The 26,691-nt window shown below is 34.8% G+C and overlaps 2 protein-coding genes across 26 annotated transcripts in view; one reads left to right on the plus strand and one right to left on the minus strand.

The window, feature by feature from the left end:
- The window catches only part of SLC25A40 (solute carrier family 25 member 40), a 50,811-nt gene extending 42,683 nt beyond the window's left edge, over positions 1–8,128 (plus strand). For 4 of the 11 annotated variants that reach the window (XM_072784337.1, XM_072784333.1, XM_072784336.1 and 1 more), the window contains 2 exons: positions 4,000–4,080; positions 4,468–8,128. In XM_072784337.1, coding sequence (XP_072640438.1) covers positions 4,000–4,080; positions 4,468–4,580 — 194 coding nt within the window. In that variant the 3' untranslated portion in view covers positions 4,581–8,128. The remainder of the gene's footprint in view (positions 1–3,999; positions 4,081–4,467) is intronic. The other 7 variants (XR_012011088.1, XR_012011091.1, XR_012011089.1 and 4 more) reach the window with 6 other exon arrangements.
- A 129-nt stretch (positions 8,129–8,257) lies between these two features.
- Positions 8,258–26,691, minus strand: part of RUNDC3B (RUN domain containing 3B) — a 168,091-nt gene continuing 149,657 nt past the window's right edge. For 5 of the 15 annotated variants that reach the window (XM_072784320.1, XM_072784324.1, XM_072784318.1 and 2 more), the window contains 3 exons: positions 26,170–26,291; positions 21,845–21,931; positions 8,258–10,648 (listed from right to left, as the gene is read on the minus strand). In XM_072784320.1, the coding sequence (XP_072640421.1) occupies positions 10,503–10,648; positions 21,845–21,931; positions 26,170–26,291 (355 nt within the window). In that variant the 3' untranslated portion in view covers positions 8,258–10,502. Of the gene's footprint in view, positions 10,649–17,743; positions 17,847–21,844; positions 21,932–26,169; positions 26,292–26,691 lie in introns of all 15 variants that reach the window. The other 10 variants (XM_072784329.1, XM_072784326.1, XM_072784319.1 and 7 more) reach the window with 4 other exon arrangements.

The raw sequence follows: 26,691 nt of genomic DNA on the forward strand, positions 1-26,691 counted from the left end.
TTTAAAAATCTATATATATTTGCCTGCCATTAGTTAAGTCTCATACCTGCTAGATAGAAGACTACATACTATATAACCATTCTTTCAAATAAACCTAGACAATTTAGGGTGAAGGATAGGAAATTAATGGGAACCCTTTTTCTCTCGGTGTGTTTTGTTTCATTAGTGTGAGTATACATTTCATTCCTTTGCTTAATGTTTTTTTAGCTTCCCTTCCTTTTGGTATGTTTTTTTTTTCCTTCCTGTTATCTATTTTTACTTTTTTGTAACCTGTAATTTCTTCTAGAACAAAAGTGCACTCTTAGTTGCTTCCACTAGATTCCTTCTTTCATTATTTTCTATAGAAAGTGTGGCAAACTCATTGGAAATTATCTATTACAAAATTGTGTCATGTAAGCCTTGTGACTGATAAACATAATAATGTTAAGTAAACTGTTGTTACCCACCAGAATATTCTGCATACAAGTCTAATAGGTCTTATTATATTTAAAGAAACATTGTTTACAAATCTCTGAAACTGAATCTGGTGAATATTAGTGACTGCTCTGTCTTTAAGTCCAAAGTCCTAGTCCATTCTAATAATAGGAGTTAGCTAAGACCTGGGAAGTCAACAAAGATGAGAATCTCTACAGTTAAATTCTGATGCAAAGGTTTGAGAACCACTTACCTGGTTACGTAAATAACCTTTGGAGTCACCTGGGGTGCTTTTTCTTAAATCACATTAGTGAGAAATCTTAAATAAGCCTTGGGTCTTAATTTTACTTATCATTGATCACTTTTACCTGTTACTCTCCTTTAGCTATGAACTAGTTATATTTAGCAAGACATACTTCTGCAGACTGCACTTCTGATTTGAGTGATAAACAGCACATATTTTTTCTCATTTTTATCAGATCATCCCCACCAAAGAGGTAAATGCTCCCTTTAGAAGTGGCTTCCTCCACTCTAGCTCAGCTATACCAAATCCATTATCTCTAAGCAAAAAGGCAAATAAGTGTTATACGGAGAATGATGGAGAGTTCCTTGTAAGAATATGATCTCTGTATCAGTGCACTTAGACCATGTCTCCCATTCATTAATTGACCGCTGATTCGAGCGCACTATGCTGGTATATACAGAGAAGTGAGGCAGTATCCAAGTCCTCAGACAGCTCATAATGTAATGGAAAAGAAGCATATCAGGATGTAGTGAGTGCCAAATTTTATAACAGGGGTGACTTTTACCTCACTTAGGCATCCATCATTTAGTTAAAAAGAATTTAACCTTAACCTTCAGCTTTTTAAACCTGGCTCAGATCCACCTGTTTTCAACTGTTAAACTTCTTTTTTCTATGAATATATTAATTTTTTAAAAATGCTTCAATGGAAATTTTAAAACTATTAAAAAATGGTCGTATATGACAAATTTGTGAAGAGAAGTTTAATCTTAGTAGTAACGAAAACAATGCCAACCAGAAGGGCAGTGGAAGGACATTTTATATGCCCTGGGTCGTTCGGGAGGATATGGAGCAATGGAACTCTCATGCTAGGTGGGTAAGAGTCTAAGTTTGGAAAATAATCTGGCAATATCAAGAAAGGCCCTTTGATACTCACTGAAGAGTTTTTAGTTAGAACTAAGAGTTTTCAGTTTTAGTTTTTAGTTTGGTCCTTTGCCAAGGCCCAAAATAGTCCTTGGCAAGGAAATGGGTAAACAGTGATAATCCATCTAATGCAATACCATACAGCAATTACAATCAAACAGCTATACTTGCCAACATAGATCATTCTAAAAGCACATCATAAGTGTACAGTGTGATAGCATTTGTATAAAGTTTAAGACGATCAAAAGCAAGAGTATATATTCAGATGTAGTGAAAGTTTAGACACAAGCATGAGAAAGATAAAGGAAAAAAGAAAGACGAGAGAGTGGTTACCTCTGAAGAGAGAGGAGGAATACTGAGAGGAAATATAAGGGGCCTCTTCAGTTGTAACTAAAAGATACAGTTGCTCAGATTTGCTAAATGTGGATGGTAAGTGAGTTTATTTTCTTGTTGTCTCTACTTGAAATATGTAATAACCAAACAAGGTCTCCTTACAATATAAAAAGTGGCTTATCACCTCCAGGAATGGCTCTAGAGTGTTAGAACTTGAGGCAGGAGATACTTGGGAGATTCCATTAGAGCTCTACCAAGGCTCACCTTCAGTTGATAATGCTTTCTTTTTTTTTTTTTTTTTTTTTTTTTTTTTTAAATTTTTATTTATTTATGATAGTCACACAGAGAGAAAGAGAGAGAGGCAGAGACACAGGCAGATGGAGAAGCAGGCTCCACGCACCAGGAGCCCGATGTGGGATTCGATCCCGGGTCTCCAGGATCGCGCCCTGGGCCAAAGGCAGGCGCCAAACCGCTGCGCCACCCAGGGATCCCTGATAATGCTTTCTATCCATTCTTTTGCATTAATTGCACCCTGCTATTTAATAGGACCACTTTGGGGCTTGAATTCTACAAGTTCAGAAATACCTGGCTACTTGGCTTCTTTTCTTTCATTAGTTGTTTTCAAAATTTAAATGGAATAATTTAAACATGAAGAAGTTGCTGACTTGTAGTGTAAAATTTTTGTCATTGACTTTCTTTAGAAAGTTAAATTTCATTCACAAATACTTTGTTCTTAGTTTAAAAAATGTGTCCTTCCTGTTGGGTTGCTATAGTTGTTATATTTATACTTACAGTATTTATATTGATCATATAGCTTCCTGAATAAATCACAAAGCCTCACTTATCCTCAGACACTGCTATTTATAAACATGAGATTTGAGATAATGAGCCCCCCATTCCATTAAGTGGCAAAATTCTAAAAAGCCACTTTTGAAAGCTCTCTTTCTCCCAACTTTTCCCTTTTTTCCCTGGGCATGCTTAGTAATACATACTTTCATCTTTCTTAATGACTCCAAGTTGTTATGCACGGTCACACTGACTATCTTAGAGTCTTATAATGCAGCTCTGAGCAGCTAATGAGGATAATATAGCAGAGTTTGCCCATCATCCAGCTGATCTCAAACCAAGACTTTGACAACTTCAGCACGTCATGTCAGTGCATACATGGTAGTATGCTTGCTTCTTAGATTCTTTTTTTACTTACTGCATCTAGTAATCTGTGGGCTAAGCCAGCTGCTTAGAATCATTGTGTAAAATGAAGGTAAGTAAACTTTGTGCATGGGTTGCTCATTCATAGCTGAATGTTTCAACCTTGGCAACATATATTTTTGTTGTTTTTTAAAAATAAATAGTTTTTTTACTGTCTGATATTTGAATGGTTGCAAATGAGACATTACTGTTATTTAAAGACTAGAGATGCCAAGTGAAGTGTGTGCTTTTATAACTGTGTACTTCTAGTGATTGTACAATTTGAAATACTTTTTATAAAGTTTTATAAAAATGCAGAATTTTATTTTTTAAAAAAAGGCTAAACCTGGAGGATACAAGACTGATATAATTGATAGCAAGACTGGCACACCTATTCAGAAAGGTTTTAATAAAGGCAGACCTCCCTAGAGAGAATGAGCTATTTTTTCAGAACCTCTTCTTAGAAAAAAGCATTTTTAAAAAATGTGTGCAATAAAAATTTAATGAAAAATAGTTATCAGGGCTTGTTTGGCTTTGGGAACCCCATGAAGATTTCTACACATCTTTTAAATTTTTCATTATGAAAGATTTTTAAAGCATGGAACAAAGTATAAAGGATACCACCCACCACCAAGCTTAAGAAAATTCAGAAGAATCCATCTGTATATCCCTCCTTGATTATATCTAGTCCTATACACCTTTAACTTTAAATTTATGACCTTCTTCTAATTTTTCTTTTTAATGAATCCAACTGTTAAAAATAAGACGGGGTAAATTTTAGGTAAATCTGTTATAATGCAGTTACACATGCCCAAAGGTTGTAAACATTTTTATGTGTATTACTTGTGTTCAAAATTATTAAGTGGTAATTTATAATGTATCATTTGTTTAACATTTAGTTTCTATGCCTTTGCATATGTCAACCTGGGCTATCATGAAGAACATTGTTGCTAAGAATGGATTTGCAGGATTATTTACAGGTAAAATACTTGCTTTACCAGATTGTTAAATAAATGGTTACTTTTACTCTCAAATCTTTATCATCTTCCTAAATTAACTTTAAGCAGGAAATTATTGAAAACATTCCCTATTTATGAAAACAAACCACATTTATGATGTTGAAGCAAACATCTTTTCTGTAAGGAAAAGATTTACTATTAAAAAGACAAGATTTCTCTAAAAGTATCATGGAATTAAAGTGAGGGGATTGGAGGTAATTTGGCTTGTTCTTTGACACCAGTTTATGGCACAGTATGTGATACATCACTTCATTTAATCTGATCATTATCAGAATGAACTTTAAAAATTATATTATTTAAACATAAGGTAAGATTTATCCTGATTTTTTTTTTCTATTCTTTTTTCAGGCCTCATTCCCCGTTTAATTAAAATTGCTCCTGCTTGTGCCATTATGATCAGTACCTATGAATTTGGGAAGACTTTTTTCCAGACTCAAAATGCTCGAAGACAGCAATACTAGTGATGATATTTCAACTTGAAATAACAACCAAAGCCAAATAATAAGGTGGAGAGGTTAGGCAAGAACTCTTTCACCGTTATCTTAACATGATTTTATATATTTTACCTTATAATTTAAATGAGCAGTAATTTCTGCTTTGCCTATGAATTATAACCCTAATTTTAAAATAAATTTTGTTAACTTTTGAGATATTGAAAAAGATATTCCAGAAATCACAACCATTAAATGTTCATGTAAAGAAAAGAAAGATTATTCCTTAACACTGAAAGTGATAGTCTCTGAGAGTTTGATATTACAGGTTTTGGTGTAATGTCATTGGGAATGTGTCAGATATATCAGAATATTTTGAATTGTATGCTAATGAGGTAGAGTCTAGGAAAAAAAATGCCCAAGTCTTTTATACACACTTAAATCACGCACATAGATCTTTGAGTACTCTAACAAAGTAGGTAAATAGATGGCAGTCTTTAAACATTTGCATTTACCAAATTATTACTTTAATTGAAAGGCATTAGTTTTGTTTTTGTTTTTTTACCTCCTGTTGCTGTTTTAAGGCTTCATCATTATTAGGATTTCTTCGCCCAAAGGTACAGCTATTTTATCTTTATGAACCAGAATATAACTGTTTATGTGACAAAGATATTTTTGGTGACTAAAAGACTGTTTTATCTACTGTTTCCGCAAGAGAGGAGACTTTACTAATTATCTTAAATGTTTGGCACAGTGAATCTTGGTTGTGCAATGGAAAACCACATTATATTTAGAGTAGTAAAAATAATGTTAGTTTAGGAAGGGCCTCTGGTTTCAGCCATCTTAGATTTCGGTATCACTTTGTGGAGCTCTTGAGATCACTTGTATTTTCTTCTAACACGGAGATGATTATTATATTTTAAATTTTATTTATTCATGAGACACACAGAGAGAGAGAGAGAGGCAGAGACACAGGCAGAGAAAGAAGCAGGCTCCATGCAGGGAGCCCGACACGGGACTCCATCCCGGGTCTCCGGGATCATGCCCTGGGCTGAAGGCAGCGCTAAACCGCTGGGCCACCTGGGCTGCCCTAACACTGAGATTATTAACACAAGCCACAAAATATTTCCAAAATGTTCCTTGATTTTACACATTTCATGTTAATATGCTACATCAAGAGACAAAAGAGGCAGCAGTGGCCTTGAAAGAAATAGCTTTTAGTCACTGAAGCTTATACCTGTAGGACTGAAACAATGGTATGATGGTGGGACAAAAACAATGTTCTCTTTTTTTGGTTTTGACTGATTTCCTCAGGAGCTATATCCTATAAGAAAAGCACTTTATTGCAGTCTGTGTGTATGCTATGAAAATGTGAATTATTTTTTCCCCCTAAAATAGGGTAATATAGTTAAGTTAAAGATCTTTGGTGTTGGTAGAGGAATTAATGTATTTTGTATTAAAGTAGAAAAGAATTTATATGTTTCATCAGAAATAAGCTATATAGGGTTTATATGTAATCTTTTGTGTTTACTTGATACTGTGTTGATTTACCTTAAGTTTGGCAACACACAGATCTATAAAATTCTATATATTTATAACTTAAATTTTCATTACAATGTTTTATGCTTTCTTAAAATTATCACTGTGCTGCGAGCTTAATATTTTCATATAAAATCATTGTTAATGCTATACTTTATATAAGAAAGTTTATCTTGAACACTGTTGTTTAACAGTATTAAATTTAAATTTACCTTTGTTTTGTTATGCTTCTCTTTGGTAGAAAAGACAAACGTTTAAACTTATAATTATTAAGAAGCAGTCACATATTTCAACTTTATAGAAATAGAAGAAGGGAGATTCCAACTGCCCTTCCATCCCCAAAAATGGACTGCACTTACGGAAAATTCTTAGCATTTATGCCTAAAATAATAAACCAAATTCCGTAGTAGTTTTTCTACTACATATTACAGCCATTTATCTGGGTGAAAAGAAGGGTGAATTGAAACTTTCTCTATACTCAAGTGGTAAAGAAGCATTTATCCTTTATTTAAGCAAAACATATAGTAGCAACTGAAAAGCACTTGGCTAGAAATTATGTTTTCAGTGTTTCTGAAAGCAAATAGTCTAAATCTGTGTTAAATTTTCTAACATATACATTTACTTCCTTATGTGTGTGCACATTTTTTAAAAAGATAATCAAATATTACATGTTTGCCACCTTCCATATAATAGACATTTGATTTTTTTGAAAAAGTTGATAGGGAAGTTAAAATAAATTTTACTTTTAATTCTAGGAAACTATTTACTATGCTTATGTAGCCACATGACTCTTTTAAATTCCTCCCTCTTTCCAGAACATGAATTCCAGGGATATGGGAAAGTTCAGTGTGTCACTTTTTCTTTTTTTTCCAAAGTGAATTTTTAAAATAAATTTTAACCTATCAATCATTCAGCATCTACTCAGATCTTTTATATGGTAGGCAGTATAAAAAGCACTAAAGATAAGAAGTGCTTCATTCAGATACTGTCACTGGCTACAAGGAGATGGCAAAGCTGTGATTGACTTGAGGTCTGCAAGGGGAGCAGTGGGAAGGCTGAGGAATTCTCCACAGAGTTGGGGGCAGAGAGGGAGTGTCAGGAAATGTTTCTAAGGTTAGGACAGGTGATTGAATTAAACATACCTGGAGGTGGGAGTTTCAATCAGTCAATGGAATTTAGTCCCAGAGGAAAAAAAAACAGGAAGGCAACAGGAAACCAAGTATTTTTGCCACAGCTCTAATAATTATAGAGTTGGGTCTGATGATTTTTTTTCCCCAAGACCAGCATTTTTTTTTAACTGAAAAGAAAATAGGGTAGCACAGTTTAGCACAGCACAGAAAACACCAAAATGTGTCACATGTAGTAAGGCTAAGTCTTATGTAGTGAATTTGGGTTTAGTTGGGTTTTAGAGAAATAATCTCCAGTATGGAAAATGAGGACATACAGTAAGGATTGATTGGTTTGGACCAGAATAGACTTTGAAAAGGGACCATATTGACAATGATGTGATTTTATCTCCCTCTTCCTATCAGTTAAAAAGAACTGATGCTAAAAACAGAAGCTGCTTTGCTTCCAGAAGAACAAAGGAAACCAATATTTAAGAGCCCCGATGTTCAAAGCAGTCGTGTGACATTTCAGAGGTAATCCAGCTCATCTGTTGATCAAAATTGGAGATTTCACCTAACGATAGGAAGTTTTACAAAGAATTTCCATAAGTTGTAAATTTAAGACCCACTTTTAACCACTTGAAAACATGTGTGGAAATCTAATAAAGAGGACTTAAATAAAAAGTTTATATAATTTCATTTAATGCTGACATCATCTTGATGCCATCATAGGTTCTGAGAAGATGGTGATGTTTCCATTTTATAGGTGAGAAATCAAACATGGTTCTTACATAACTAGGTTAGCAACTACCAAAATTACTGCTGTATTGTACCACTTCGACAGATACTGTGTATTGTAAAGCAAGTCATGTTACTTTTTTAAAATAAAAGATATTTAATTTAATATCAGTTGAAATAAAGATTTCTCCAAAACCTTTTGTCATATTATTAGTATTTTAGGTGTTGAATAATACACATTTACCATACTTGCTAAAACAAAAAGGTCAGTGTACAACTTGAATCCAGTAACTTGTCTTGAACGAAAAAATAAAACCACTAATGCATGGTACAAAACATTTAATACACATGCAACAAGTATAGTACAAGGCAACAAAATACACATGGAAATATTAGCATATAATTCAGCATTCTGTTTTGGGTAGGGTGTGTAAACAATAAACACTACCACCTAAAATTAAAGATTGAGACATACATTGTTTCCTCATGCAAACATTAACTACATGTATAACTAACTAGTGTGAAATGAACTGTATAGAAACCTGAATTCACATTAGCAGATGAATTTTATACCAAGAGCTCCAAGAAAGGAGGAAAAGTCATGATCCTCAGATGTCATGTTTAAATCTGCATTTAGCAGCACATTAAGATGCACAAGTTACTGTATGCATTAGACAAATCTGAAAAATGTTATCAATTATGGAATCTTGATTTTCCCTTATAAAAATGTATGGACAAAATTTAACAATGATTTTTTTTTAATTACTGAGGAATAGTAATTATCAGTTGAGAGTGGATCATGGATGATAAAGCATTTTAAACATTCTGATCATTTTTTAGGAAAGCAGCAGTAGTGCTTAAGGCCAGCCTAAAAAATATTCTAGTTTCCCTCCTTAGCCATTTCTTATTCCCTCCTCCCTAGGTTTCCACTGTCCTTATTTTGTATTTTTCTTTCATCTTTGTGCCCATTAAAAATTGCTTTGGATACCCCACTCATAATAAGGTATACAGAATTAAGAGTACGTACCATTAAATGGTTAAAGAAACCATTTTTCAAGAATATTTGCATTTTTACAAGTGCTAAAGCCTTAAGCTAAAGGAATAAAGCTCTGAATATGTTCTGGTACATCTAGGACAACTTACTTTAACGGTTTCCAGGCCTCCTTTGTCCCTGAAATGACAGCATTTGAACTTTCATATAAGACTAGCCTTATTATCATTACCTTAAATTCCAAATTATGAGATTAGAGCTCTAAATATTGCACAGAACCACCACACTCCTACATTTCTAATACAAAGAATGATGTAACAAGTTCAGCTTGCCTCCTCTGAATAAAATAAATTGTTGTAGGGGAAACACTGTTTCTATATGTCCAAGCTAAGTTTGAATGCAGTATTTTATTAATAAACAAAAATAGCATATGAAGTCCCCATTAAGTATTGTGTCCTCTTCATGTAAACAATGTATAAAACTTCTTTGGCACAACTGATCGTGTTTTTCCTCATATTACTTACTATAGAAAATATACTTCATACATTTTGTCTTAATATGATGGGATTTTGATGGATGAACTATATAGTTCCAAAAACTGCAAAAAAAAAAAATTTATAGCACTTAACTTTTTAAAAAACAAAACGATTTTTTTTTTTTACTTGTAGAAGTGCAGGGATTTTTACATTAGTATCAATTTTTAACATTAACATGGCATGATTCATTGCTGCACATGAGGGAGAACAAAACAGCACTGTTTGTCAGACACACTGTTGACTATGGTGATACTCTACTGATCCTTACTTGAAGGTTCTCAAATCCTCAAATGAACTTTCCAACATCTGTTCTACATTTTTAAATGTTTCCAAATATTGAGGAATATTTGATATTTTTAACCTTTTAAAATCTTGGGGAAACAATTTATTCATTTTACCAAAATGGTTTGAAATACTTTCCCTATGACCCCAACAAATTTAGTAATGGCCTAAGACATAATTCCTACAAAATTTATAAAGTGTTAATGGAATGTTGATGCCAAATGATAACTGTTAAAGAAAAACCAAGTAAGCCACTATGAAATGAGCTGAGAACCTTTTCCTCATACTAAAAACCAGGCATTTAAACATCAGAACCTAGGAGGAAATTAATGAAAAATGGTCAGTTTTAGAAAATGTGATCAATGAATAAAATAGTAAAAGAAAATACTTAGCTTATGTCTCTAGAATAAAACCTTGAACTCAGTCTCTGGTGATTATGGTACATTTAAATATATGCAAATCAGCTGAATAATAAATATACATCACAATTTATAATGGATTATTAATTTAGAGGATATTTGAAAGTTTTTAAAGCCTGTTCATTTTTAAACTTCCTCAGTGACAAATATAAGAATCTTAAAATGGCAAGATCTTTTTCACTCAGAATGGCACATGTAATGGACTGAATTCTCTAATAGAAGCAATAGAATTCCAGACATGTGCCAGAACAATATAAAATTCCAAAGTTTTTCCCGGCAGTCAAACTTACGTAAATAGAACATTTGCAACATAAAAACTTTTGGCTTTTACATAAAATTTTTCAGGATGGAGTTAGGCCTGGACTCGTCATCTCTGTTGTGGGACTTGCAAGGTAGTCATTAGATTTGAGACTTGTTAGAGATTTGTAACTTGCCACTGATGTTAGAGACCCACAGAGACCGAGTAATGAGGGAGTATCTTCTTTACCTGGAAGTTAAGATAAAATAACAAATATTTAATTGCCCTTGAAGAATACCAAAAGATCCTATAAAACTAAAAACTTACAAAATACTGTAAACATACCTAATTACGTTTTTCTCTAGCTTCAGTGTTCCCTTCAAAAACCATTACCAGAGGATTACATGCGCTCCTCATAACAGTTCTAGATATGGAAGTCTGAGATACTGTGTTTTAGGACAAAAATAAAAACTACCTTTTTTTTTCAGAATATGTTCATGTTCAGTTAGTAAGGGATAATAACAGTACCAATGCCCAGGCCACAGAAATAGGAAATCCCTATGTAGGTAAGTAATGCAACAGAAGCATTACTTCAGTTCAGGAGAAGGGCTGGATTGGGAGAACCTTAACTCACTTATTGAACATTTATTCAGCATCTACCTTGCATCAGGAATTTGTCATGTACTGGACTGCAGTAGGCCCTGAAGAAAGATGGGCAGTTCTGTTTTCACAGCTGGGGAACACAAGTTCTCTCCAGAGTTGAGTAAGTTTGCAAATACTACCAAGAAGTGGCTTTTTGAGGCTGTGAAAGGCTGAGGTCTTTGAAAATTAGGTTTCCGAAGCAGATAAAGAGCTTCAGTTCTGTTCAGGGAAGTGTAAACTGGACCATACAGCAGGTGTTTCTGAATGCTGCTCTTTTAAATGGCCCCTCAGAAGTGTTCCCATTGTCCTTTGAACTCTAGTCCCACCTAGTTAATCCTGTATGATAATTATAGGGCTCTCTCTTTTTCTAAACTATACCCTAAGAAAGGACATGTAATTTGTTGTGTTCATTATTATATTCCCAGTGCCTAGCACACAGGAGATGCTTATTACATAATTAACGAATCATGATTCAGGAAGAACTGTACTGGGACCCAAGAGAGCTGTATGACCTTAGGAAAGGCATCTTCTTTGAGCCTAGTCTTTCCTTTGTAAAATACTAGAAGTGACAAGCAATGTTAACTTCACAGTTTTGCTAACAAGTAAAAGAGAGGAAAATACAACAGTGTTAGAAGGAGAGATGGAAGAGTAATTGTCAAATTCAAATTTAGAATGTTTATCATGTTATTTTGGGATCAAAAGATTTAGATGTTTCAAGGGCACTTTTAATGTTTAAGTTTAGAGACCCATTTGGGGCCAGAATCAATTTTCTGGAGTTCCTATTAAATGCTCCTTCAACTCAACTGCTTTGGACAGTCTTTCTAAATTTCTACTTTAAGTATAGAATTCAGTGGCATTAATTACATCCATGGTACTGTGAAACCATTACCACTATTTCCAAAAATTTTCATCACCCCAAACAAATTCTCTACCCATTTAAGCAGTAACTATCCGTTGTCCCCTTACCCTCAGTCTCTGAAAATTCTAAACTACTTTCTATCAATCAATCAGTCGACCATACATCATTCTTACAAGTGGAATCATACAATAGTTACCCTTTTGTGTCTGGCTCTATTTCCCTTAGCATGTTTTCTAAGGTTCATCCATGTTGTAGTGTGTATCAAAATTTCATTTCTTTTTTATGGATCAGTAGCATCCTGCTGTATGTATACACTACTTTTTGTTTATCCATTCATCTGTATTGACACTTGGGTTATGTTTACCTTTTGAGTACTGTAAACAATGCTGCTACAAATACTGGCACACAAGTATCTGTTTGAGTCCTGTTTTCAATTCTTTGGGAGTTAGAGAATAATATAAATATTATACAGTAATGCAAAAGACTAAATGTTTAACACAGTTACACAATGAGGTACTACAGAACTGTAAAAGAAAATCTGAAGGATCTCTCTGTAATGCTAGATAGTGATTTCTAGGACATACTGTCAAGTAGAAAAAGCAAAGTGCAGATTAGAGTATAGCATGTTGCCTTTTATCTAAGAAAGGGCGACATAAATTATTTGAATTGACATTTTAAAAATGGATAATTCAAAAACTAATAAAACTGGTTAACTGTGAAAGTGGAAGTGAACAGAACTGAGATGAACTTTAAGCACAGTAATTTGACTCTAGCATATATTCTCAAGATAAAATAACTAGAAATCCTAGACTATTTTAAATAACCATATTTTCATAATAAACCGATATCTTGAAATCTCTATAATATGAAAAAATAATTATATTCATATAAATGAGGAATCAATATTTTCATCATTAGATACCAAAACATAAAATCAAGTACACAGAAACCCTGAATCTTAAATTAGAATTGTAAAATAAATTTAAAGTGTATTTTTCTTTAAAAATAAATCCCTAACACTTCCATAGGCTAGAAACAATGACCATTCCAGCAACAACAAGAACCTGTATAAGCCCAAATTATGGTCTCTAACATTTCCTAGTATAAAGAAGGTAGGACACAGGAGTCCTATTTAAGGGTCTCTCAATGTTCAAAAAGGACAGTAACCTCCCGACGAGATGTGCTGACAAAGACACATTATTCACGTTGTATTGTATGTTTAACCTGAATATGATAATAACATCAGACAAATCTAAATTGTTGGACATTTAACAAAACTGGTTTAGGCTCTTCAAATATGTAAATGTGTATGAGAGAAAAAGGAAAGTATTCTACTCAATGAAAGGACCCCAGAGAGATTGATAAGTAAATGTAATATGTGACCCTTGAATGGATCCTGAACAAATAAAGGCTTGTAAAGGTCTTTTATTACTGGACAAGTTGAGATACGTATATTAACAAATTATCAGGTAATATACTGATGTTAAATATCTTAACTAAGGGTCATATGGTGTGGCTTTGTAAGAAGACATCCTGATCCCTAGGAGATATATGCTGTTGTATTTACAGATGAAGTTTATGATACCTGCAGTTTACTTCAAATGGTTAAGCATAATAGGGCAGATGTCTGAGTAAATGGAGGGAGTCTGTGCCCACAAGAGCAAAAGCAAGACAATGCCAAGTGTGACAAAATGGTAACAGGTGAATAGTGGTAAAGCATACAGCGGTGTTCATTCTTTCAACTTTTCTGTAGGTTTGAAATTATCCAAAAAAGTTGGAGTGGGGGGAGAAGACAAAGGTACACGAAGTCTTCAGTTGTGCCCCAAGGAAACAAACCATACAGCAGAGCTGACTAGGGCATATTCAGGAAAGCATGGGGCAGGGAGGTGTGGGGGGGAGGGGGAGTGTAATCTACTTATAAAAGCCTTCAAAGACACCTGTCCAGCCTCTGAAAATACTGATGCTGTGGAACATGCAGGGCAGTGTGTTACCCTTAAGGAAGCCAAGAGACTTCACTGTAAGCCTTCATTTAAATATAAAAGTGAAAAAATGTGCAGAAGAATCAAGGTGGTTATGTTGTGATTGTAGCCATCCAACTATAAAAGGAAATAAAATATAAAAAGGAAATAAGCAAAAGGAAATAGTTGTTAAGGCAGAGAGTGATAGGGGATTATTCCAAAATATTCTTGCATATCGTGATGTCAGCAGTTAACACACATATGTGCATATACATAAAATTATCACAATGGACTAAAAAATAAGTATGTTAAAATCTGTGTTGATGAAATTTTAAAAGCAACTTTTTGATACAAGAGGAAAGAACTAGGTTCTTTTAAGGTTAACTAAAACTTTCTAGCCTAGATGAATGGAAAAGTGGTAATTCCCTAGCAGAAACAAATTAGTCATAAGAAGCAGCAAATAGATTTCCTCCTTTTTTTTTTTTTTAAGATTTTATATATTTATTTGAGAGAGCGCACTAGTGAGGTGAGTGGCAGAGGGACAGGGAGAGATAGACTCTCCACTGAGCAGGGAGCCTGACACAGGGGCTCCATCCAGGACCCCAAGATCATGACCTGAGCCAAAGGCAGGTGCTTAACTAAGCCATCCAGGCACCACTAGATTCTTGTTTTATAGCAAGAAAGATCCGTTCTGTTTTAAATGTATTGAGAGAGTCTAGACTCTACAAGTCTTCAGATGGTAGTGCTACAAATGTGACTAAGTTAGAAGTCATTCATTTAGCGCAATGCCAGACACTGTGATAAAAATAAAAAGAACCACTTCTTGCCTGTAAGGAACTTAATGTAAGGTAGAAACATACACAAACAGAAAATTCTAATAAAGTGCAGTAAGAACAGTAAGTAGAAGTGAGATCACCAACTCTATAAGAAAGTCTGAGTGGGGAGGAAGGGGTCAATGAGGAAATGAAAAGGCAGTAAATTGTATCCTAATTTTAAGGAATGACTACAGAGATTCCTTAGGTATTAGCATAAACCCAGGAACACAGGGAAAATGTTATATTAATCTGCTTTGTAAGCAACATGTTACCTTTTTGTGATCAAAGTTCAAGAAAAGGGGTGAGCCTCATTTTGTGCAATAAAATTTCAAACTATTGGAAACCAATGTGTGTGGTAGTTGTAGCTGGCGAAGAGGGAATTACTAGGACATATTTGTTTTTGCATGTATATGTATGAACTTGGTCACACATGTCCATACTGATATCTCTTTAGCTGAGTTACTTATATACTGATTAAAATAGCTCCTAAAATTATTACTTTCCTTTAAAATTAATAGTTGTTCAGAGCAAAGCACGAAAACATGTAAATTTCACTGAAGCAAATACTCATTACAAAAATTACGGCAATTCACACTTCCTTGTAAAACAACACAAAGGGCTCAGGAAAAACCCTGCAAGTAGATGAAACTTGATGACATACGCCAAAGGACTGCTATTGCATGCCAAGTGTGCAATTGGAGGCAGAAGACATTCCTCAGACTAGATAAAAGAAATTTTAGAGCAACAAGTAATTGGTGGGACTGATTGACGTACCATGCGGATTTCTGTTAGGATCTGAACCTCAACTTGTCATGGAATTCCTGTGCCCTTTGAAGAGAAACTGTTTAATTTCCAGAAGTGTTTAACTGAGGAAGAAAACGAAGCTCTAAGTTAGGTGAATAGGAAAGTACTCACATAAAAATATGTAGAATACTTGGTAAATTGGGAGAAAACCCCTGTATCAAAGGAGGATTGTTTTAGGAAATGGTTTGATGTTGGCACACAGAATGATACTTTAAGCAAAAGCATAGCCAACGGCTCTTGATTAAATGATTCAGAAGAGACTGACTCTGAATATGAAGAAATTTTTTACAATTGAATTTACTTTTATTTTCCTTTTTATAGATGAGTGACATTAACTTTTTAAACTTATGTTTAAAGTCTAATAATAAAAGAATGATCATAAAAGAAAATGATTCCATTAACAATAGAATCTAAAAGGATAAAATGCTTAGGAATACATTCATATAAAGAAGTGCAAGAGTTGTACATGACAACTATAAACTATTGTTGAAAAAATTCAAAGCTGAAATAAGTGGGGAAACATCTCACTTCTCCATGTAAACTGTTTAGAAGACGATATAGTTAAGATGGCAATATTTCTTAACTACAGATTCATTAATCTACAGATTCAGTGTAATTCCCATCAAAATTCTAACTGCCTTTTTTTTTCAGAAATGACAAATTGATTCTAAAATTCACATGGAAATCAATGGAGCCCAAATGGCCAAATCAATCTTGAAAAAGAACTAAGTTGTCCTGATTTCAAAACTTACTATAAAGCAAGACAGTGTGATACTGTAATATGGATAATGTAGCACGGGAACAGGCATACAGACCAATAATACAGAATTAAGAATCCAGGAATAAACCCATTAATGTATGGGTAATGCATTTCACAACAAGAGTTCTAAGACCATTCAGTTGGGGAAAGAAGAGTTTTTTTCAACAAATGGTCCAGGGGAAAATGAATATCCACTTGCAGAAGAATCAAGTTGGACAATTAGCTCACACCACATACAAAAATTTAAAATAGATAACATATGTCAATGAAAATCTAAAACTTATATGTAAAACCCTTAAAAAGAAATATAGGAGTAAATCTACATGACCTTGGATTAGGAAATGGTTTCTTAGATGTGACAGCAAAAGCACAAGCAACCAGGAGAAAACGATTTAAATGAGACTTTATCAAAATTAAAAATTTGTGAGTCAAAGAACACTAGCAAGCAAGTAGACATCCCTCAGAGTGAAAAAAATATTTGCAAATCATACAGCTTGATAAGATTCTATTATCCAGAATACACTACTGCAACTCAAAAAGGCAATGGAATTTTTAAACAGAGAAGTTGAACATTTATCTGAAATGATATGCAAATGACCAATAAGCACATGAAAAGATGTTCAACATTTTATTCATTAGGGCCATGCAAATCAAACCACAAAATTCCATCATACCCACTTAGGATGGTATAATTAAAAAGGTCATCAATAAGGCAGCCCTGGTGGCTTAGTGGTTTAGCGCCGCCTTCAGCCCAGGGCGTGATCCTGGAGACCTGGGATCGAGCCCCACGTCGGGTTCCCCAAACGGAGCCTGCTTCTCCCTCTGCCTGTGTGTCTCTCTCTCTAATAAATAGAATCTTAAAAAAAAAAAAAATCTACACATTTCATGCGACCTCTGTCAAAATACAACCAGCATTTTTCACAGAGCTGGAACAAACCATCCTAAAAATTTGTATAGAACCACAGAAGACCTGGAATCGCCAAAGCAGTCCTAGAAAAGCAAAGCAAAGCTGGTGGCATCATGTCCAGATTTCAAGCTATATTACAAAGCTGTAGTCATCAAGACAGTATGGTACTGGCACAAAAAAAAAAAAAAAAAAAAAAAAAGGTCATCAATAATAAATATTGGTGACGGTGTGGAACAAATGAAACCCCCCTTCATTGCTGGTGGGATTACAAAATGGAATAATCATTTTGAAAAAGTATGGCAGTTCCTCACATGATTAAACATATACTCCAGCCAATTCCATTCCTAATTATATACCCAAGATGAATAAAAATATATGTTCCCACAAAAATCTGTACATGAGTGTTGATAGCAGCATTATTCACAACAGCCCCAAATGCAAACTATCCAGATGTCCAAATGATGAATGAATAACAAATTGTGGTATATCCATATAATGGAATATTATTTGTACATAAAAGGGAATGAAGTACTAGTACTTGCTGCAACATGGACAAACTGAGAACACAATGCTAAGCAACAAACCTAGACAAGGGGTACCTGGGTGGCTCAGTTAAGCTTCTGACTCTTGATTTTAGCTCAGGTCTTGATCTCAGGGTCATGAGTTCAAGCCCCATATTGGGCTCCATGCTGGGTATGGAACCTACTAAAACAAAACAAAACACCTAGACAAAAATAGTTATATACTGTAGGATTGTACTATATGAAACATGCAGGATAGACAAATCCAAAGAGACAGAGAGTAGATTAGTAGCTGTCCAAAGATGGGGGGAGGGAGGCACTGAGACCCAACTACTAATAGGTGCAGGGCTTACCGGGTGATGGCAATGTTCTGTAATTAGTGGCAATGGTTGCACAACATTACCAGTATACTAAACACGACTGAAGTGTACACTTTACAATGGTCAATTTTATGTTATGTGAATTATAATAAAAAAAATTGTTTAAGTCAAAAGGATTTTTTTGAGACAGAGTGAGTGCAAGTAGGAGGAGGGGCAGAGGGTCAGGGAGAGTGCATCCCAAGTAGACTTTGGGCTGAGCATGGAGCCCAATGCAGGCCTCGATATCATGACCTGAGCCGAAGTCAAGAGTTGAGCACCCAGTGAACGAGCCACTCAGGCACCCAAGGATCTTTTAAAATAAATATAAAAAATGCTAAGAGAGGGCAGCCCTGGTGGCGCAGCGGTTTAGCGCCGCCTGCAGCCCAGGGTATGATCCTGGAGACCTAGGATCGAGTCCCACATCGGGCTTCCTGCATGGAGCCTGCTTCTCCCTCTGCCTGTGTCTCTGCCTCTCTCTCGCTCTCTCTGAATGAATAAATAAATAAATCTTTTTAAAAAAATGCTAAGAGATATGTAAACAATATTTTAGGATTTAATTGTTGGCTTTTTTCTTTTTTTGGGGGGGGCTACATAAAGTAACAGCATCCTAGACTTGCTGAAATATGGATAGCAACCAGTAGTTATAAGCATAGTAACTGTCATATATGAAGGGGTTAGTAAATCCTTGAAAAGAATGACAACTTCTCACTCTATCAACAATTATGGTACCATTTAACTTCTGAGATTTTCTTTTTTAAGATTTTATTTATTTAGAGAGAGTGCATGCATGCAAATGGGGGTAGGGGGATAAGGACAGAGAGAATCTCAAGCAGATCCCATGCTGAGTGCAGAGCCTTTATGCAGGGCTTGCTCTCACATTCCTGAGATCATGACCTGAGCCCAAACCGAGTTGGACACTTAACCAACTGAGCCACTCAGGCAACCCGAGGTATTCTTTTATTTAATAATCAGTAGGAATGTAGAATTGCTTGTTTTATACCTTTTCAAATTATTCATTAAAATATGTTCTTGAGGAATGTAAACGATGGGAATATGTAAAGGCATAAAAGGCCTGAACCAAGTTTTAGAATACAAGCATAAATTTCTATTTTCTCAAGTCATTAGTAACAAATCTCTATTTCCTTAGGGTCTTTTTAAAATTTATTTAAGAAATCTCTACACCCAATATAGGGCTCGAACTCACAACCTTAAAATCAAGAGTCATATGCTCCTCCAACTGAGCCAGCCAGGTGCCCCACAGATCTCTAGTTCTCAAGGCTCTCCATATGGAGTTCTTAATAAAAATATTTTTAACTAAGAATGCATAAAATGTAACAATCATTTATAGTTCCACCACCAAGATTAACTACTTTTAAATCTTGACTTATTTGGCATCTAATGTTTGTTTTTTTAAAAAAACCATCTACTATGTTTGTAAATGTGACATATACTATAAAAATTTAATCAACACAGTAAAGCACACAAAAAATCTTAAATAAAATACTATCCAGCTTACATTCTGACAGAAAAGGAGAATATTTTAAAATTCGGATGATATCTCAAATGTCTTCTAGGTAAAGAGTTTTCATTTTATTTTTAACTGGGATTCAATATAAGAAGAGGCCATTGAAAGAAAGGCTGGAATTCCAACATAAATCTTATAATTTAGAAGATACTTAGTATGAATAATGGTTATAATTTTGTCCACCAAGTCTTGAGTATTAACCGCAAGCATCAATTTTAGAATTATCTGTTGAACTCTCAAAACCCAACAGTTAAATAAAAAGGTAATCCAATTAGAGAGCAGGTAAAATTAATGAAGAGGTATTTCACTGGAATACATAGTTGAGAAATAAGCACACAAAAAGATACGGAACATCATTTGCCATCAGGGAAATACAAATCAAAACCATAATGAGATATGACTGCATATCAAATACAATGGCAAAAATAAAAAAGTGACACCACCCAATGCTGGCAAGGAGGTAGAGAAACTAAATCCCTCATCCCTTGCTAGTGGGAATGAATACACAATGGTTCAATCTGAAAAATCGTTTGGCAGTTTCTTGGAAAGCTAAACATGCAACCACCATACAATTTAGCAACAATACTCCTAGGTATTTATCCCGGAGAAATGAAAATAAGTTCACAGAAAAACTTGCAAACAAATGTTCACAACAGTGTTGCCCATTTGGGCTGCCACCACAGAAATACCATAAACTGAGTGGCTTATAAACAAGAAAAATGTATTTTCTGTTTTTTATTTCTCAGAATTCTAGAGGCTGGGAAATCTCAGATCCAGTTACCTGCAGATCCCGTGTCTAGAGATGGCCTGTTTCTTGGCTCACAGACAGCAATCTTCTCACTTGGTCTCGTGACTGAAGGGGCCAGGGAACAATCTGGGGTCTCTTTTTAAGACACTAATCCCATTCATGATGGCTCCACCCTCCTGACCTAATTCCCTCCCACATTCTTCTATCATCACACTAGAGATTATGAATTTGGGGGACACATATATTCAGACTAGAGTAGCAGTTTTACAGCCCCCAAATGGAAACAACTCAAATGTCCTTCAATTAGTGGCATTGTTTTTTAGGGTGATAATAAAACCATCCATACCATGGAATATTTTTTTTGCAGAGAAGGAAATAAGCCATTGATATGTTTAACAACTTTGACAGATCTCAGGGGAGCTATGCTGAGTGGAAAAAAGCTAATCCCAATGAGCTATACACTATCTGATTGATATGGTACTCTTCATAATTTCATGACAAAATGATAGTCATGGAGAAGAGATTAGCATTTGCCATGGGCTAGGGAAGGGGCAGACATAAGGCAAGGCTGGGAAGGAGGTAGGTGTCATCACTAATACAAGGGATTCTTGTGATGATGCAGCTGTTCTGTATCTTGACTGTGGCGATGTAGACATACACCTATGCATGTGATAAAACTGCATGGAACTAAAAACAGAGGATGACACATAAATATGAAAGAAATCACTGCATTGTACTGTCAGTTTCCTGGATGTGATGATGTACAATGTCACCTCTGAGGCAAACTAGTGAAGGATACATGGATCTTTTTTTTTTTTTTTTTTTTTTTAGGATACATGGATCTTAACTCTATGTGAATCCATAATTGCCTCAAAATTTGGAGATAATTTTTAAAAATTATAGCTAGAGAAATTCCCTGCAGTGTGATAAGCATTCAGGGAAAACTGCAGAATGTGAAGGAATACTAAATGAGCAGCATAATCTGTGACTATGTATTTCTGTTCTGCTTAAGTATTTCTTTGGAGTGAATTCCAAGGTGTATTATTGCTGGATTTAAAAACAGGAGCCGTATATAGATAGGAGTGTGTTAACTTTACATTAACTTAGGGAAGACTTAAAGGATTTCTTTCCATTTCCTTGACTCCACTTTTGTGTCTTTTAAGAATGGTTTATAAGCTTTCCTTATAATAGGAATAAATTTAACAAGAAATGTGCAAAGTCTAAAAATTTTATTTTCTCTGTTGCTATTTAACTTGTCCCCCCCAATAGAGTTTCTCCTTGCTTATTGTTTGTACATGTGAAAGCTACTGATTTCTGCATAATCTTATATTTTGCTACTTTGTAGGACTTTTATTCTAAGTATTATTTCTCGTTTTCCAGGTTCCTGCTATCATCTGCAAAAATCCAATTCTCGTGTCTCTAGAAATTTCTTCTTTAAATGCATTAGCTACTAGCATAATGTTATACAGTGGTAGAAATCAATCTGCATCTTAGTATCTCCTCATTAAGTAGGATGCTGATCTTAGGACAGAGACATTTACACATACCCATGGAAATGAAGTAGTATTCAGTTCTTCTGTTTTGAATATTTGTGTCATGCAAGTGTTGAATTCTATCCAGGGGTTTTTTGGCATCTGTGGAGATAATTTTTTCTATCTTAGATATGTTAGTTTTGTATTATATTAATAGACTTCCTAATATTGAAACAATCTTACATTCTGGGATTAAATCTGCATGGTCATAGTGTATCATCTCTGATGACCTGCTAGATTCTGCTCACTAATATATTATTCAGAACTTTTACATCAATATTGATAAGCGATACTAGACTATAATTTAAAAACAATTTTCACACTATATCAGGTTGTATTCATCCCCTATATTTTCATTTATTTGTTCTTTCTGCCCCTGTGATTAAATTAGCTAGGTCTCAAATTTGTTAATTTTTTTTTAAAGAATGGTTTTATTAATTAGATCTCTTTATCTCAATTTGTAGTTTTATCTTTATTATTTTCTTTATTGGCTTTTTATATATCTTGTTCTTTTCCTACTGTTTTCAGCTGAGAAATTTTATTCATTTTTTCATTTTTAATGAAGAGGTATATACATATTATGAATTTTCCTCTATTGCTTTAAGTAAATCTCACAGAGTCTGCTGTGATAGTTTTTAATATTTTTTATAAATTCACAATTACAGCTTATATTTCTTACTTCTATTTCTTTTTCTATATGATAACATGTCTTTTTGTTTTAACTTCATGTTATCTGGAATGGTTTGTAGTTTTGCTCTAGTTGTTACCTTTATACTACTAGGGAAGTGTAATGCTAAGTCTCATTCTCTTCCCCTTACAAGCTATTTGATCATTCTGCCTAGAAGCCCTGAATGTTTTCTTTATTGTTAATATCTAATAATTTTAGTAGATATGCCTTAGAGTTGATTAACACAGGTAATTTTCTAAGGCCCGTTGTCAGCTCTGTCAATTGATAGATTTCAGTCTTAATTTCCGGATTTTTTTTAATTTAAAGATTCAGTATTAGTTCTCCACTGTTTTACTTCTAGAGTGACTCAACTAATCTATACACTTTTAGAGTGACTCCACTAATCTATACACTTTATCTTTTTTTTTTAATGATTTATTTATTTAGAAAGGGAGAATGCGTGTGTGAGCAGAGGGAGGGCAGAGATAGAGGATCTCAGGCAGACTCCCCGCTGAACATGGAGCCTGATGCAGTGCTTGATCCCATGATCTGAGATCATGAGTTGAGCCAAAACCAAGAGTAAGAAATTTAACGGAGCTATCCAGATGCCCCTAAATTTTATCTTCTTTGCTTGACTTCTAATTCAAACACTTCATGACTCATTTTACTTCTTTCTTCATCATGTTTTCATTCTCTTGGTTGCTTTCCTGCTTTTCTTCAATGTTCTATAATAAGTTCACTTCCAAATCTATTCTTTAGGCAGCTTATTCTTTAATATTTACTTCTGATATAATTTTTCCTTTTTTTCCCATTTCTTCCTAGAGTGTAATCAGCTATCAATTCATTTCCTTCTGTTTCTTGAACATTTTTTTGCTTTTTTGAGAGAGAGCACTAGCTGGGGGGCAGGGTACAGAAGAGAGGTGAGAGAGAATCTCAAGCAGACTCCCTGCTGAGCATAGGAGCTCCATGCAGGACTCGATCTCACAACCCTGGACAATGACCTGAGCTGAAATCAAGTAATTCTTAATCTGTTATTTAATCCTCAATTCTTAAAGCCAATACTTCTCTCTGTGTATACACACATTATTTTTTAGAGTAGTTTTAGGTTCACAGCAAAATTGAGCAGAATGTGCAAAGATTTTCTGTACCTCTGTACAAAGCTTCCCCCATTATGAATATATCCCACCAGTTTGGTACATTGGTTACAATGGAGAAACCTACACGAACACATCATTATCAACCAGGGTTCATTAGGGTTCACTCTTGGTGCTGTACATTCTACGAGTTGGACAAATTTACAATGACATGTATCCACCATTTTAGTATCATACAGAATAGTTTCACTGCCCTAAAAATTGCTTCATCCATTCATCTTTATAGTATAAAAATTACCCATTATCAATCTTGACTTATTACTATTAAAATGCATATAATAATAAATATATTAAAATACTAAACGGGTCTTTTACATAGAGTCATCATCACAAACAAATCCACTCATCAAACAGATTAATTTTTAAAATACACATAATTCTAAATTATGGCAGTGGATTCAGCTTATGTTCTATCTATATTCATGCCATGAAGATACTCTATTTTTCTATCTTTATTATCCACATCATCAAAAAAAGATTCATTTGTAGTCAGTACACATTATTTATAAACTATTAAAATAGACTTAAGGCCCTCTGAGAACATTTCAACAACTATCTTAAAAAAGGCAGAAAATTCAGCTTAACATAAGTTCCCATTGCCTGAGTCTGCTTGTTAATTGAATTTTTACTTTATACTATCTGTACCTTGTTCCTCACATTCTGTGATATTAATTCATTATATACTTATTCTATCAACCAATATTTAATAATTATCTATTATGTGACAGGCTCTGGTAATACATTGGTGGAAAATATGGATAAGATTCCTTACCCTCATAAAGCATACATTTCAGTGGGGAATTAGAGACTAGAATCATAATACACCAGAGGGCAATGTGATGGAGTGCCTGGGGTGAAACCAAGTAATACCTGATGGGGGAGGAGGTGGACACGAATATGGAGACGATGGTTATTTAAGGTATGAACACTTCTTTAAAGAGCTATTTCAAAAGAGATCTGATAACGAGGTTACCATACAAAGACCTTAAGAAAGAAGTTTCTTTTTTTTCTTTTTTAAGATTTTATTTATTTATTCATGAGAGACACACAGAGAGAGAGGCAGAGAGAGAAGCAAGGCTCCGTGCAGGAAGCCCAACGTGGGACTCGATCCCAGGTCTCTAGGATCATGCCCTGGGCTGAAGGTGGCGCTAAACCACTGAGCCACCAGGGTTGCCCAAGAAAGAAGTTTCAAGGGCACTAGGAAAAGCAGGTGCAAAGCTAGCTGAAGCAGGAACCAACCTGAAGGAATAGGTAGAAGGTCAGTATTCTAGGGTGCAGGGAGCTAGGAAAAGAATGGTATGAGAAAAAGCAGAAGCTGGCAAGGACACGATCATATAGGAGGCTATGACAAGCAGTCTGGATTTTATTCTGAATTCACTGAGAGCCATTGGAGATTTTTATGTTTGGGTATAATATTTTCTCATTTATGTTTTCTAAGATGACTGATTAACATATGGACAATGGACTGCATGAAGGCAAGAATGAGAGAGGAAAGACTCAAAGAAAAGCTTTTGAGTAGTTCATCCACGAGGCTTGCTCCACATGGCTTAGACGAGGGTTGTAATTGTGAAGATGATGACAAATAAGTGTAGGCAGCATGTCTTGCATAGGGCGCTGACAGGACCTACTGATAAACGGACGAGGAGTTGTAAAGGGGAAGAGTAGAACTTAGTAATGTGTGTAGTGGTGCTATTTATCGCAGTGGAGAAGACAGAGAAGAAATGGAGACCCAGAGGAGTGCAGGTCCCTAGTCCTCACCTCACACATGCTGGGATGCAGAGATAAAAGATGTGCATGCCCTATCATACCAGCACCACTCGTCCAACCCAAAGTGCTAGAGTCACAGCCTAAGCCTGTACTGGGGGCAGGAAAGAAAGCTACTGAAGTTTAAAAATACATAGACTTGAGTCTTAGAAAATGGAATGTGATCAATGAAAATGTCCTGAAAAGTTTTGGAATTGAACCATGATGTTATCCAGGAAGTTGAGACACAAAGGAAAGAGGGGTTGAAGGAGTACAGCTGAAAGCAGTAACAGCAGTTTGAGAAAACTCAAACTCTTTCATATTTATTCCCAAGGTTTTCAGAATATTCAATAAATGAAGTACCAAAAGTGACTCAAGAATGAGGAAGTGGTCAACTGTATCAAAAGCTGCTGAGAAGTTTAAAAGAATGAAGACCAAGAACTTTCTTTTGAACTGCAATATGGCAGGGGTGGACCAGCTTAATCAAAGTCATTTTAGTGATAGAGACACAAAAAGCCCAATCGGCATGGGTAAAAACAAAAACAGACAAACAACCAGTACAGGAAGTGATGAAATAAAGGAAAAAATGACAATCTTCTGAGAAGGTTATCCACAAACACATGAGAAAAAAACAAAAGCAGATCTTTTTAAATCATAATTGACAGCTTCATTCCCAGCATGCTTCACAGAACCATCACAGCTGTTCTTCAGCATTCCACACCCAAAGCATACACAGTAGGAAAAAGTAGTTTCCAAATAGACTTTGTTTTTCTTACCTTCACTGATTAAATTTAACGTGTCTTGTTTTCCATCTCCTTCTTGTGACTGACCTGGATCCAATGATGTCTGAGAAAGGCTAACTTCAGCTGATAACTGGTCAAGACTGTGATAACTTTTTCTGTAAAACAAGGGTGAAATGCTACTTGGATTTCTTCTCATAAAAAAAGAATTTCTAGAGATATTATTTAATGATCTGCTTCAATTTACTGAATTTCTGGCTTATTTCTCCCCAGTTATTCCCCTAAACTCTGTCTCTATTGTGGCTGCAATATGATCTCCATTTAACTTTTCCCTCCACCCTCTCTAGAGGTCTGTGTGTTTAATCTATTAAAAAAGGAAAAGAAAGACAACTTGTCAAACTAATTTAAATCCTTACACCAATTTTTAATTATCCAGCTAGTGAGAAAATGGGGACCTTCTGGTTATTACCAGTTTTCAAAGGAGCAGAAAATCTACAGATTATTCCTAATGCAGAAACCAAAACGATGTAACTTAATGACCCAGTATCTCCTAGGCGC

This window comes from Canis lupus, chromosome 18 (assembly GCF_048164855.1).
Source record: "Canis lupus baileyi chromosome 18, mCanLup2.hap1, whole genome shotgun sequence".
Lineage (NCBI taxonomy): Eukaryota > Metazoa > Chordata > Mammalia > Carnivora > Canidae > Canis > Canis lupus.